Source organism: Sus scrofa, chromosome 14 (assembly GCF_054392235.1).
Source record: "Sus scrofa isolate SSC_HxYL_T2T_F1_AM1 chromosome 14, Sscrofa_HxYL_maternal_Yorkshire_Landrace_v2.0, whole genome shotgun sequence".
Classification (NCBI taxonomy): Eukaryota; Metazoa; Chordata; class Mammalia; order Artiodactyla; family Suidae; genus Sus; species Sus scrofa.
The window spans coordinates 30,701,094-30,715,756 of NC_139396.1; the positions used below are offsets into that span (position 1 = coordinate 30,701,094).

General features: G+C 40.7%; 2 protein-coding genes across 5 annotated transcripts in view; one reads left to right on the top strand and one right to left on the bottom strand.

Moving 5' to 3' along the window:
* Positions 1 to 11,425, bottom strand: part of KCTD9 (potassium channel tetramerization domain containing 9) — a 64,590-nt gene extending 53,165 nt beyond the window's left edge. For 3 of the 4 annotated variants that reach the window (XM_084997730.1, XM_003132815.7, XM_084997728.1), the window contains exon 1: positions 11,180 to 11,425. Coding sequence is in view for 1 of the 4 variants with exons in the window: in XM_003132815.7 (XP_003132863.3) it covers positions 11,180 to 11,227 (48 nt within the window). In the remaining 3 variants the exon portion in view is untranslated. The remainder of the gene's footprint in view (positions 1 to 11,179) is intronic. The other variant, XM_084997729.1, reaches the window with a different exon arrangement.
* Positions 11,426 to 12,227: 802 nt separating this feature from the next.
* The window catches only part of CDCA2 (cell division cycle associated 2), a 48,691-nt gene continuing 46,255 nt past the window's right edge, over positions 12,228 to 14,663 (top strand). The window contains 3 exon segments of the mRNA XM_003132816.5: positions 12,228 to 12,441; positions 12,849 to 12,909; positions 13,005 to 13,178. Coding sequence (XP_003132864.4) covers positions 12,849 to 12,909; positions 13,005 to 13,178 — 235 coding nt within the window. The 5' untranslated portion in view covers positions 12,228 to 12,441.

The window sequence follows — 14,663 nt, forward strand, 5'->3', positions numbered from 1 at the left end:
ATATGGAGGCTCCCAGGCTAGGGGTCCAATCAGAGCTGTAGCCACCAGCCTACACCACAGCCACAGCCACACGGGCTCCGAGCCGAGACTGCGACCTACACCACAGCTCAAGGCAATGGCGGATTCTTAACCCACTGAGCAAGGCCAGGGATAGAACCCGCAACCTCATGGTTCCTAGTCGGATTCATTAACCACTGAGCCACGATGGGAACTTTGACATTACTCCTTTTTTAAAGGAATGGTTTGTTTTTAAAACAGAAACATTTTACTGTTTATTATAACATTTACTACATCAAGTACCATATGAAGTTAACAACTTCCAACCTTACCGAACTTCAATAACTATTTAAGCCAGATTTTGACTAACATTCTAAAACAACATAGAGCTGGGTTACAATGAATTGCTTTGTCCTGCTTTAAATCAGGCAGTCTGGTACTTGTGTAATACACGCGCAACTGGTCAGGTAGGGGGCTGAGACTCTACATGGAGTGAAGTTTTTGCTCCAGTTAGAAATGTAACTAAGGGTTCCTAGTGGCTTTGCTGTATAGTTGTATCAGTATCAGGATCTTTCAAAGTTGTGAATAAAAAGTAGCTTAGAAGCTGAACTCGAAGCCCGAGCAACCAGTTGAGTTCCCACAGGATACGGGATAAAGGGGCCGCATAAAATGTGAACCAGGGCTGGTCCTTTGTTCACCCAAGACTGGAGTAAAACAGGCACTAAATTTTTTGTTAAGTAAATGAAGTTAATAGTAGAGTGTGGAGGAAGTTTGTTTGCCAGAATAAGAGTGTGCGATCTTTCAATAGCAGGATACAGAGACTCCAACTCTTTTCTCTTGGATCATAACCTCTGAGAAGTGTTGCAAGCTGGGGCATTTTGGGGAAGGGCTGTAGGCAAGCACGGTTTAAAGGGAACTAGGTGGATTGTTAAGAATAATATACATCACAACATCCAAGACATGGAAACAACCTAAATGTCTATCAACAGGTGGATTAAGAAGGTGTGGTAGAGACGGCCAAAAAGCACATGAAAAGATGCTCAACATCGTTATTAGAGAAATGCAAATCAAAACTACAACGAGGTATCACCTCACTGGATGAATTGCCATTTTGAAAAGTCTACAAACAATAAACGCTGGAGAGGTTGTGGGGAAAAGGGAACCTTGGTTCCACTGTTGACGGGAACGTAAGCTGGTACAACCCCTGTGGAGAATAGCATGGAGGTTCTGTAAAAAACTAAATATAGGACTACAACGTGATGCAGCAATCCCACTCCTGGGCCTCTATCCAGAGAAAACCATAATTTGAAAGAACACACGCACCCCAGTGTTCACTGTTGACACTATTTACAATAGCCAAGACATGGAAGCAATCTAAATGTCCATACATAGAGGAATGGATGAAGAAGATGTGGTACATATACACAATGGAATATTACTCAGCTGAGGAAAAGAATGAAATAATGCCATCTGCAGCAACAAGGATGGACCTAGAAATTATCATACTAAGTAAGACAGAGAAAGGGGCAAACATCATATAAGGTCACTAATATGTGGAATCTAATAAAAATTATACAAAAGAACTTACAAAACAGAAACAGACTCGAATATTTTTTCTTGTTTTTTTTTTTTTTTTTTTTTTTTTTTTTTTGCCATTTCTAGGGCCGCTCCAGCGGCATATGGAGGTTCCCAGGCTAGGGGTTGAATCGGAGCTGTAGCAACTCGCCTACGCCAGAGCCAAAGCAACGCGGGATCCGAGCTGCGTCTGCAACCTACACCACAGCTCACGGCAACGCCGGGTCCTTAACCCACTGAGCAAGGCCAGGGATCGAACCTGCAACCTCATGGTTCCTAGTCTGATTCATTAACCACTGCGCCATGACGGGAACTCCTTCTTTTTTTTCTTTCTTTTTTTTTTTCAGACTCGAATATTTTGAAACCAAATTCATGGTTACCAAAAAAAAAAAAAAAACATGGGCAGGGGGACGGATAACTTAGGGGGTTGGGATTTACATATACACACTAGTGTATATAAAATAGATAGGTAACAAGGACATATCAGTATAGCACAGGGTAAAATATTCAATACTGTGTATCACCTACATGGGAAAAGAATCTGAAAAGGAATGGATATGTGTATAACTGATTTACTTTGTTGTACACCTGAAATGAACACAATTTTGTAGAACAACTATACTCCAATAAAATTTATTAAAACAAAAAGATGTGGTACATATATACAATGGACTACTACTCAGCTATAAAAAAGAACAAAATAATGCCATTTGTAGCAACATGGATGCATAACTATAATCATATTAAATGAAGTCAGAAGAGAAAAATACCATATCACTTATATGTAGAATCTAAAATATGGCACAAATGAACCTATTGACAGAACAGAAAGAGACTCACATACTTAGAGAACAGACTTGTAGTTGCCAAGCGGAAGGGAGGAGGGAGAAGGATGGTCTGGGAGTTTGGCATTAGTAGGTGCAAATGAACATATTTAGAATGGATAAACAACGAGGTCTTACTATATAGGACAGGGAACTATGTCCAATCTCTTGGGACAGACTATGATGGAAAATAATATAAGAAAAGGAATGTGTGTGTGTGTGTATATATATATATATATATATATATATATATGTATGAACAGGTCACTTTGCTGTACAGCAGAAATTGGTACAAGACTGTAAATCAACTATATTTTAATTAAAAAAAAAGAAAAAAAATGCACAGCCCAAGTTGAATGGATTAAAAAAATGTGGTATATCCATACAATGGAATATTATTCAGCTCTAAAATGGAATAAAATTCTGAAAATTCTACAACAAAGATGAATCCTGAAAATATTATGCTAAGTGAGATAAGCCAGACATATAAAAGGACAAATATCATGTGATTCTACCTATATGAGGTACTTAGAACAGGCAAATTCATAGAGATAGGTTCCTGGTGGGGGGGCGGGTACAGGGAAAACAATTTCTGTTTGGGATGATGAAAAACTTTTGGAAATAAATGGTGGTGAGGTTATACAACTGTGAATGTACTTAATTCCAATGAAATGAAATGTACACTTAAAAAAGGCTAAAATGGTAACTTTTAGGTCATATATATTGCACCATGATAAGAAAACAAGGCAAAGCATTTGGCATAGTGTCTTACAGCAGACATGTCACAAGTGACTGTTGCCTGCAGAAAATATGTCCCCCATATTTCCTATCATTTTTCACCTCTTTAACAGAGCCTGGAATTCTAACTATTATTGCAGATACAAGTTCCTGGGAGAAAGTGTGCAAGGCATTATTTATAGCAAACCTGGTTGTGCTCAGGCAGAGGGCCTGAAAAGAGAAAACAGAGAAAAGAATGAACCCAAAAGGCCAAGAGACTGACCAAAGCAAGTGCAAAACAATTTTTACAGTCTGGAAACTGGAGGGGAGGGTAAGGAAACCCTCCTTTCCAACATCAGCATTCTTGTCATAGTTGCTATTACACAAAGAATCTCCTAAATGTTTCTCTTTTATGTGTTTCTTGTACATCTTCATAAGGTTTTATTTTGCCCGACAGTATCCCTCTTTGCCTTACCATCAACTTTCTCTCCATTTCTTTTCACTTCTCTCCCTCAATTGGACATACAATAAAATGGATGGAAATTTAAAGATTCTCTCTATACTATATGCTCTTGAATTTAAGTATTAGATCATAACATTTGATATGACATTTTTCAAAAATACATCAAATTAAATTGTTTTCTACTCCCATATGATTGACTTGACTTTTCCTGTAGGTCAGCTGTTTCCTAATGAAAATAAAGGCCACCTGCCAGGTTCCAACGCTGCACTACCCAATGTGGAAGCCACTCTCTCCAAAAGGCTACTGAATAATTCGTTAAAGTGAATTAAAAGTTAAAAGTCAGTTCGTCAGTTACACTAGCCATATTTCAAGTGCTCAAGGGCCACAATAGCTAATTATTACCATATTGAACAATGCAGATGCGGAATATTCTCTTCATCAAAGAAAGTTCTATTGGGCACTGCTGTTTCAAACAGCAGAAGAAAATGAAGAAACAACTATTTTAATTATTAAGCCTGACCATATTATAGCAACCCACAATAACAAACAGAGCCCAACTCAAAACCTGTTGTTTTCTCTGGAAGGTTGAGTACCCACACATCACACAGTTTGGCAATTTCAGGGCACTCAAAGAATAACAGGTTCTTTGCACGCTGCAAAACTACTACGGAGCATATTCTTGATATAAATTGGTTTCATCTTTACTATCACTTAAATAAGCCCCAACATAGTATTGAACACCATTTCATCAAATTAAAAAAAATTTATTCAAGAATAATTGATTTACAGTGCTGTGTCATGAAATATTTTCTAACCTAACTTTCTATTTAGATCGTAGTTTTAATACAAAATTTTTAATTTGTAAAAAGTTGCTATTCATTCTGTGATATAGGTAACAAATCCTTGTAATGCTTACAGACAGCACTAAAAACGTATATCCCTTTACTACCCAACTCCCCTACATCCAGCCAATTTAAAAAGCAGGATCCACTCCAATGTCACAAGAGTTGGTTTATTGGTCTTTAATAAATGTTTCTTGAATGTTAGATGAAATTTTCATTACCGTCAAAGTGTTGAACAAGGACACACCCTTTTTGTGTGTGAGTCAGTCTTTCCTCTGACATAAAGTTAAAAAAAGTATACAGTAGAAATGCAATTCTAAAGTGATCATGAAGTTCATCTAACTATGGAAAGTGGCTACCTTTGGATAGTAGAATTAAGGTTCACTTATCTTGTGAATTTCTTTATTTGTTCTCCAGATTTGCCACAATGAACCTGTATTATTCATGCAGTAAGGAGAAAAAGTTATAACTTAATGTCTTCATAAATCTAGATACTAGACTTACAAATAATTATTTTTAGCAATTGACAAGTAATTTGGTAATTAATAATTTTCTTGAAATTGTATAACCAAAGGCCCATCATTTGAGAAAGCAGCACTGAAATTATTGCAAAGAATCTTATGGTACTGCAAATTTGAAAATGTCCCTTAAGTTGGGTCAACATACTTGGTTTTCATTTGAAAGGCATTTTTGGCATTTGTTTTCAACAAGATCACTTTAGCTGATTCTCTTAGGCATACTAACTCAAAAAAAATGCAATTATCCTGCAGACAATACTCAAAATCTTTTATATAAACTAATGAGAATATCAGATTTTAAAATGTGATACACATGGAAAAGATGTGAGAATGTGTCCAACAGACTGGCACAGGTATTTTTTATTATATATCAGCTCCAGGGTGGGAGGGAGCAGCAATGGAAATCTTATATATCACAGATATGAGTTCTTTTATTTACTAAGCTTACTGTAGTCCTCAGAGAGGCCAAGCATTTACAAAATGACCATGCTTACAATGGTTATTTGCCTCATGTGTGTTGTATGTCCTAGGGTGGACTTGAGGTTTCCATGTCATTCTAATTACCCATTTTAATAACCTAGGTACTATACTTGGAAACTTTCAATGGGGTAAATTGAGAAGCACGTCTATTAAAGTTTATGGCCTCTATATTACACTACTATTTTTTTCTTTTTAGATCCACACCTGCGGCATATGGAGGTTCCCAGGCTAGGGGATCAATCGGAGCTACAGGTGCTGGCCTACACCACAGCCACACCAGATCCAAGACGTGTCTGTGACCTACACCACAGCTCAAGGCAACGCTGGATCCTTAACCCACTGAGCAAGGCCAGGGATCGAACCTGCCTCCTCATGGATGGTTCTTTAACTGCTGAGCCACTACAGAAACTTCCAGTTTAAAGAAGTTTTAATTTGCTTTTAAACACTGTGTTCAAGTAGTAACCTATGTTATTCAAATTTAAAAAGTAAAGCCTGTATATGTATTTAAAACATTTTTCTATGCCTACAATATCTATATATAATACAAAATCCATAACTACCTATTGGATTTATGCAGGTCTAGTTACCCAACCAATCCACTTGAGCACAATAACTAAATGTACAAGCGATTTTCTCTACCTACACTTTCAGTTTAATACATTTTAAAAATTAAAATTTCCTAAAAAGATGACACTGGCAAGACAAATGTTAAAATATTCAAAAATTTAAAAGTCTGACAACAGCCAAGTGTTAAAAGGATATGGATCGATGAGAAGGTTTACGTAACACTGGTAGAATATAAATTACTGCAATGACTTTCAAAAACAATTTGCTTTTTTTTTCTTTTTTTTTGGCCATGCCTGCCACATGTTAAGCTCCTGGGCCAGGGATGGAACCCACGCTGCAGTTGCAGCCTGTGCCACCAGGGAACATCCCAATTTGGCATTATTTAAAAAAATTAAACTTTCACATACCCTAACACCCAATAATTACAACTTAAATATATATTTGAGCAGAGGTTCTCAAAAGTGTGGTTCCTAGACCAGCAGCCTTAGGATCACCTGGAAGTAGGTCAGAACCTCAAATTCCTAGCCTCACCCCAGACCTAGTGAATCTAAACCTATAGGGGTGGGGGTCCTTCAATAGTTGTGCAATTCCTCCAGGCGTCTGCAATGCGTGCTAAAGTTTGTGAACCACTGCCCTAGAAAGGTGTTTGCACATGTGCACCAGGATACACAGGAATATTCATGGCAGCACTGTCAATTTTATAGCAAAGATTTAAAAAAAAGAAAACCTGTCCATGGACAGGAGAAGGGATAAATTGTAATGGTATTTTTATATGTATAATTATTATAAAAAAGTGAAAATGACTAAACTATCACTATGTGGGACATTATGGATGAAATCTTAGAAATATTATATTGAATGAAAAACTCAAGTCCAAAAAGACTATATACAATGATACCAATTCAGGATATGTTGTGTCCCAAAGCTGACAAGACAAAAAAATATATAGTTTGGTTATACACACATACATGACAAAGCTATTTATTGAAAAAGAAAAAAAAAAAAGGGTGGGAAAGAGAAGTACAAAATTCATAAAATTGGCTGCCTTTATGGGAGATGCAGGGGGACAGGAAAGCAGACAAGCACCTTAAGATTTGGTAATGTGCTATTTTTGGGGTTGTATGGTAGGTTTATTGATATTTGTTACATTATAGTCCTCTTTTTGGGCAGTTAATAATCTTGCTTGTATTCTTTTATATGTATCAAATATATTTTTAAAACATTTAAACTTGAAGAGCAAAGTTCTTTGTCCGTGTGTGTGTGTCCGTCCACACCTGTAGCATGTGCAACTTCCTAGGCCAGAGATCAAACCCATGCCACAGCACTGACAATGATAGAAGCTTTAACTGCTAGGCCACCAGGCAACTTTACAAGGTTCTTTTTAATGTTCAGATTTTAAGAGGCAAAGCTTTACATGGATTTTCACCGTTCTTCAACGGAATACAGTGAATTCAAATCTGGGTACTTAATACCAACAATATATTTGTGACCTAATAACATCAAAGCCAGAAGACAGCTAAGTCCTGGACCAAGACCATAAACATCAGTACAGAATTAAGATCTATTTCATATCCTGCTGTAGCTGCACTACCTGGCATGGTTCCTCATACAAAGACGGCTCTCAATAAGTGCTGACCTAATGAATCAATGAGGTATACAAAAGGCCTACAACTGGCACATTACTGATTACACTAAAATTAAAAAAAAAAAAAAAAAAAAAAGCAACTTATGTCCACAATGCACAGAAACTGAATTGCCATTGGGTTGCTCAGAAGCCACTCACTACATGCAGAGAGAAATCTGAGTTCTCATTTCAAATTCCTCGATGCCAACTATTAGAGAGAACACTAATAAGAGAACGATATGAATTCTGAGGCATATGGAGAAAGGATGAAAGGTTCAAATCTGACTCTTTTAGAGTAACTTAAAAGACTCCCCTTTTTTTTTTAGAAATATGGTCTTCATTATATTTTTGACTATGTACCCCATCAGTAAAGCGTTTTGGGGTATGTGCTCAAACATTTGCATATTTACTTATTTATAAACTATCACTGCCAGGAAAAATATGATTTCCCAAATGATAAGAAGACTTTTACTGACTTAAGATTCAGCCAACAAGTAAAAATCCCTTAAAATTTTATCATTAAATTTACTGAACTTCTGCCACATTCAAGACTATCTTTAAACATTAAAAAATGAAAAAAAAATCTAAAATTGTCTTTGTGTGCTGGAAAATATTTTAAAATGACTTGCTCATTGGAATGACTTCATCCTATCATTGGCTGATATTTCGAAGAACCATATACACTTAGGGAGCAATTTATTATTCATAGCAGTTATTAAATAGGACTTCAAATAGTCTTCTTTAAAATTTGGCCCTTTTTGCCCTCTTATCACATCCAGAGATCCACTGTTTTTAAAAAATCTGATAGTTTATATTAGGAGAAGTGGCAGCCCTGCACTTTCTTGTGGCTTGCGTTTGCAAAATTAATACTGTGTTCAATCAGCATCTAAGTCTTTGAAGGAATCTTGTAAAGTCACCTGGCATTTTGGTGAGGACTAACTTAGTTAAAACTGGATAATACAAATCTTAACCTGGCCCATGTAAGCCTCAACACATCACAACATGCCAAAGGGAACCAACCAGTGAAGAAGTAACCATTAACTCTTTTCACATGTGAATGCATTCCCTTCTCTCAGAAGACTTGGGCCCAGCTGACATAGTGATTACACATCAAAAGCAGGTGTGTCTTTCCAGATTGAAAAAAATCCGGTCTTAGCATTAATTTGCATTTTTAAGTAAAAAATACAGGTAAGGCATATGTTATTTCTTCTTAAACTCTCCTAGAACTTCTTGCACACCCCCTGTGGTGGACCATCTCACCCCAGAAAGCAGTTTTAGAAAATGCACAGCTCGCTCTTCAACATGAAAACATTCACCAGTTACACTTATGTTTACTCAGGATATGGAAAAGTCATGGGAGCATATGATGTAGCCCTCAGGGTGACTTTGTGCCTCCCCAAACCCAGGCTTCACAACCGGCCCGGCAACCACTGAACAAGCTTTAAAGGAGAAAAACTTATTTGGAAAAAAAACCAAAAAAAAAAAAACCACCCAAAAACAGGCATTACTCTTATGCCCAGGAAACAAACACAGAAGCTAGGCAAATAAGGAGATAATGAAAGTGACACAGATATTCCAACTGGTGGATAGGAAATCAAACTCTATCGCTGTAGTGTGTCGTTTCAGCTTCATGAAAATCATGTCACCACCATGCCAATCTTGGCTAAATACAGTTCCTTTATTTATATAAAAAGCAGGCTGTTATGTTTTATTCTGCTTTCTTTTGTCAAATAAGAGTAATTATACTACTACTTTCTTAATCAGCTTAAGGGATCAGAGGAGAAACACTGATAACTTTGGCGCAGAATATGCTTTCCAGTTAAGTAGTAAGGATTATGGTCAGACTTATTTTTAATACCGAATCATACTGGTATTCTCCAGTGGGGTTTGCATGATCTTTGTAACAAATATATTAAATTATTTGAGGATTTTTTTTTTGCCCAGTCTTCCAAGATTCTCAGACAAAATGTTTTTAAAGCAAATAAAATTTAAATCCAAAAAACTAACCTAGTCAAAACTAGAGAGCTTTCCAAAACAAACAAACAAACAAAAAAAAACCTTATTAAAAATATGGCAAGACCAAGCCAGCTGATTTTTGACAAGAACAAAATTCAGTAGCTTCAGAAGAGATTTAGAGAATAGCTAAATATTTAGGACAGGGTCCAAACATCTTGTCTTTCATGGAATAACAGAGGAGAGATGTTGAATAAAAGGGTCAGAGGTCTATTTTTGAGAACAAATTACAAGTGTGACTTTAGAGATATTAAATCTTTCTTCTAGTAACAATACATATTTTAGATTACGAGTGGTAGTTATCAACAGACAAAATAGGTACCGACAAAGTTAATAATGGTCAGAAATAACATGAACCTGTGAAACCTATTTAAGGTAGCATTTATGAAAATGCAGGATCCTGAATTTATGCCAGTTGTTTTCATATGAGTATCAAACCTCTAAGACCAGAAGAACGCAAAACTGTAGCCAACAACTAGGGTGTGGTTCAGATTTTTAGAGCACATTTACTCAAGCTTGAAGAGTAGTTGAAAAGCCCTTTATTTTTTTTTTCTTCACCTTGGCACAATGACAACATTTAAAAATTTATGTTCCCTAAATATGCAGGAAACAAAGCATTCTCGCAAATAAGACAGTGAGGGCAATCTACCTTCACCTCGGACGCTAAGGCTTAGTTATTTCTAAACGTCATTTAGCCACACCATAAATGTCTGCCTTGAACAGTCAAATTTTCCAAAGAAGCCGAGCAACTTTCATGGGTGGGGCAAGAGGCTGAGAAGGAACAGGATTCATTTTGGCTAGCTCCAGCGCTGCACAAATATTTAGCACCACACCCTCAACAAAGGCCTAACACAGCAAAGAGTAATGTCAAATCAACCCATTTTGGTCTATTGTCCCAGTCCTCTAAGGAAATGAAATTAGGTGGATTAATAAAGCGAGTACAGAAGTTTGGCGGCGGCGGAGCTGGGGTTCCTAAAAGAGGGGCGGGTTGGGGGGACCATCAGGAAAATGTCACTAATTTTCAATCCTTCTATTCGATCTGGGATTTACTTATCCACCGATAAAAAAGAGTTTAATTCTTTTCACCTGATCAATGTCCCATGCCTTAGTTGTTACCACCACTTTCTGGAGCAGACCATTACTCAGCACGAAGGTGGGAACCAGCGTTTTCGGGAGCCAGGGGTGGGGGGCAGCGGGGTATCGGGGGAGATGGGAAGAGGAATAGAAGTCTCCAGCGCTCAGGTGACAGCGGTCCTCTGTTCTCCAGGACCCCCACCTGGACTTAGGAACCATTAAGCACAAGCTGACCTGCGCTGGTCCCCATATCAGCTGGGGCGTCCAAGGGCAGACTCAGGCTAGGGATCCCCGAGGTTGAGAGGAGGCCGCGGGGACCCGACGCACACCTTCTCCAGGACACCCCCCAACCCCGGAGCACGCCCACCTCCCCGCTCCCAGCCCCTCTCCCCAACTTCAGCCCTCTGCCCTGCGAGCCCGCTCCGCACTCTGCTGCCCTCGCCCCCCGCAGACGGGCCCGCCTCGCCTCCTCCCGACCCCCTTACCTTTCCATTCTTGGGGCTGCCGTTAAGGAACAGGGTCACCCGCCTCATCGCGCTGCCCCCACTGGGTCCTGAGTGAGTCGCCACCCTCCCACCTGGCTCTCCTCCCACCTTTTTCTTCTCCCGCCCTTCCCCTCCCGCCACCCACTCGGACTCTCCTCCCTTCGCCACCTTCCTTCCCTTACAGACGCACACACACACAGGCACGCACTCTCCGTCCCACACCCCAAGGTTGGCCGGTCCTCCTTCCCACCCCGCCCCTGGGCTCCTCAGTCAGCCTGGGGCCCTTCCCCCACCTCTCCCAAACTGACTCTAAGCTTCGCCAATCATCCGGCCGCGCCGGCCAGAACTCAGCCAATCGTCGCGCTGCACTGGGCGGGCTCTTACTAACCCAACCCAGGTGGAAGGAGGGAACAGAGACTGCTGTCTAGCCTACGGAGAAGGGTTATCGGCCAATCAGAGCTGAACCAGGAGCCAAGCGGCGGCTCAAAGCGTTACTGAGCAGGCGCAAAGCCAAGACCAGGTAGAGCTCATCTGCATACAGAGGCGGAGGTTGATGGAAGGAGGCGGAGCGCTGAAAGCGAGCCACACCAGTCAGCGCCTTCCTATTGTAACCCCTCCCACTCTGTCAGCGCACACAGGAAACGGCTGCCGTCGAGACTGGCTGATTGGGTAAGAGCAGCCGACTGTTCTGTCAGGATTGGCCCAATGATTCTTTTCGAAGTTTGCAGCATCCAATCGGAAGAGCGGGAACTAAGCTACAAGCCATAACCGAAGGCTTCCTCCGCGAGACTCTCAAGAAAGTAGTCTCCACGGACGGAGGTCAATCGCTGGTTTCCCTGGTCACTGTGTCACTGCAGCTAGCGGTGATGTCCCTCCGAGCTCACGAAGCCACACCTGTTCCTGGGACGGCGAGGTGAAGACCTGGGAGCCTTCGGGGTGAGCGTGCACACGTGCGGATGGCGGCGGCGTAGAGATTCGCAGAGCAACGCCGGGACGACGAGGAGGCGGGGCTGGCGATTTGAATCGGGCGGCGGGCCGCGGCCGGGTGGAGGGGAGGGTTCAGGTTTACGCCGGCTCTGGGGATCCGAGCGTCGGCGGCGGGGGACGAGGTAGCCTCCCCGCTGCTGGTTTGGCGGCCGACAGTTGCTTTCTCGAGCGAACCCTTCAGGACCAAAGAGCCGAAGTCTAGAGCGCACGACACTCATCGGTGGAGCGCTCAAAATAAACCCGACCGGAGGAGAGCGGAGCTGCGGGCGCGAAAGGTAGGCGAGTGGCCTGGGTGGGATTTCAGGGACGGTGCTACCGCAGAGATGTTTTTTTTTTGGCATGTTTCTCAGAGGTGTGTTCTTCTGGATCACCCATTTGCTTTTTAAAGTGCAGATTTCCCGGGCCCAGCCAGATCTTCTGAATTAGAATTTTTGAGAATCTGCAAAGCTGCATTTCTAATAGGGTGCCCAGTTCAATTCTGATGTTCGCTAAGGTTTAAAAGCCTTGCTTTATAGTATGAGATCCGCTTTGTTTCCCACATTTCGCTTTAATTTAAGCTCCAAAAGTTGTCTCTTGTCATCTGCCTGTATAGATTGTATTAGAATTAAATCTTGAAAGAGGATCTTGATCAAATCACATTTATCTTGGAGGTGGGGCTCTTTTTCTTTCATCTCTTTTTCAGATGGATGCTAGTTCGAAAGACAGCGAGCCCCTTGAAACCAAGGAGTCTGCTTTTAACGCTGGTATGTAGTGACCTGGTATCTTTCTGTAAAACTTAAGGTTTAGGTCTTTTTCTTGACAAGGATGTTTAGCCCTCACCACGTGTTGTCTGTTTCAGAAAATACTTCTTTCATATTGGGAAATGGGAAGCTTGTCACGCCTCAGAAGCACTCAGCTGAAGTGACTCCTAATCGTTGTACATCAGATACTTTTAAATCGCCTTTAAACTTTTCCACAGTAACTGTGGAGCAATTGGGAATTACACCTGAAAGCTTTGTAAAGAACTCCTCAGGTGAGAGAGTATTTTTATTGCAGTGCTTTTAAAAGCAATAAAAATTAAATTCTGTTTTGTTCAGCTACCCTGTCTTAGTACTTTATGCATCTAAATTGACCTTCAAACTTGCTGGATCAGGGAGACCAGGTCCCACGGCTCCCAGCATGATGATGTGCCTAAGTCACAGCTGTGCTCCATGGCCAAACTGGAAAAGAAAATCACATTTTGACCTGATACATAAGATAGAGAGGCGTGTGTGCTATAAGCAGTAATACATTCTATGGTCATGTGTGGCAAAAATAAGAGAAAGCTGAAGAGCAATTAAGAGATTGTGACATGGGAATTTCTGTTATGGCTCAATGGGTTAAGAACCTGGTATAGTGTCATAGGATGTGGGTTTATCCCTGGACTCACTGAGTGGGTTAAGGATCCTGTGTTGCTGAGAGCTTTGGTGTAGGTCACAGGTGTGAATTGGATCCAGGGTTGCTGTGACTGTGGCATAGGCGTGCAGCTGCAGCCCCAATTCAGCTTCTAGCCTGGGAACCTCCATATGCTGCAGGTGAGGCCCTAAGAAGAAAGAAAGGAAATGTGACATTGCAAGATTGGCGTATGTCTCTTTCAAAGTCACAAACAGAAAATTGACTTGGGCTAATCTCCTTCAAGGAGTAGAAATGAAATTCACCTGTGAAGTCTGACTATAGCTGGAGAATAACGGGAATGGAATTCGAGAACAGCATTTAGAAATGGAAGGTAATGGGGGACTTGAAATACAGGCACTAGACTAGAAATACAGGATAGAGAGCAGACCAAAGTTGCACGTCATCCCACGTTCCCTTCTCAAGAACATCACTCTTAGACTTTTAAAGAGCTAGATTCAGGAGTTCCCATTGTGGCTCATCAAATTAAGTAGTGTCCTTAAATAGTATCCTTGATGTGGGTTTGATTCCTGGCCTCTCTCAGTGGGTTAAGAATCTAACGTTCATAGGCTGGCTGCTGCAGTTCAGATTTGACCCCTAGTCTAGGAACTTCCACAAGCCGCAGGTGCAGCCCTAAAAACAAAAAAAAAAGAAGAAGAAAAGAAAGAAAGAAAGGAAAAGGTAGATTGATTTTTGTGGGTTTAGGTGCATGGCTGGAATACAGGGTATTGTGCTGAAGGTAGATCGGTATCTGAGAGAAACAAATTGTCTTGAACACTTAAGGACAGGAGAGAATGTGCTTGTGGGTGGGGGGTCATCCTCAGGGATAAGACTGATTAAAGTCTTAGTCCAAAGCAAGCCATTACCAACTCTGGAGGAAATAGGAAACAAAAATGAGACCTGTTAATTAAAATATGTTCACATGCTTGTTCCCTAACTTTGATAAAGGCCTTCTATGTGCCAGGCTCTGCTCTAGGATTAGACAGTAAATCAGACGAAATAGGGGTACCCACCCTACAAGTGGTGGGTGAACAATTTTGCCTATACTTTTATACCTAGATTTCTGCACCATGTGTCTGTCGTGTTC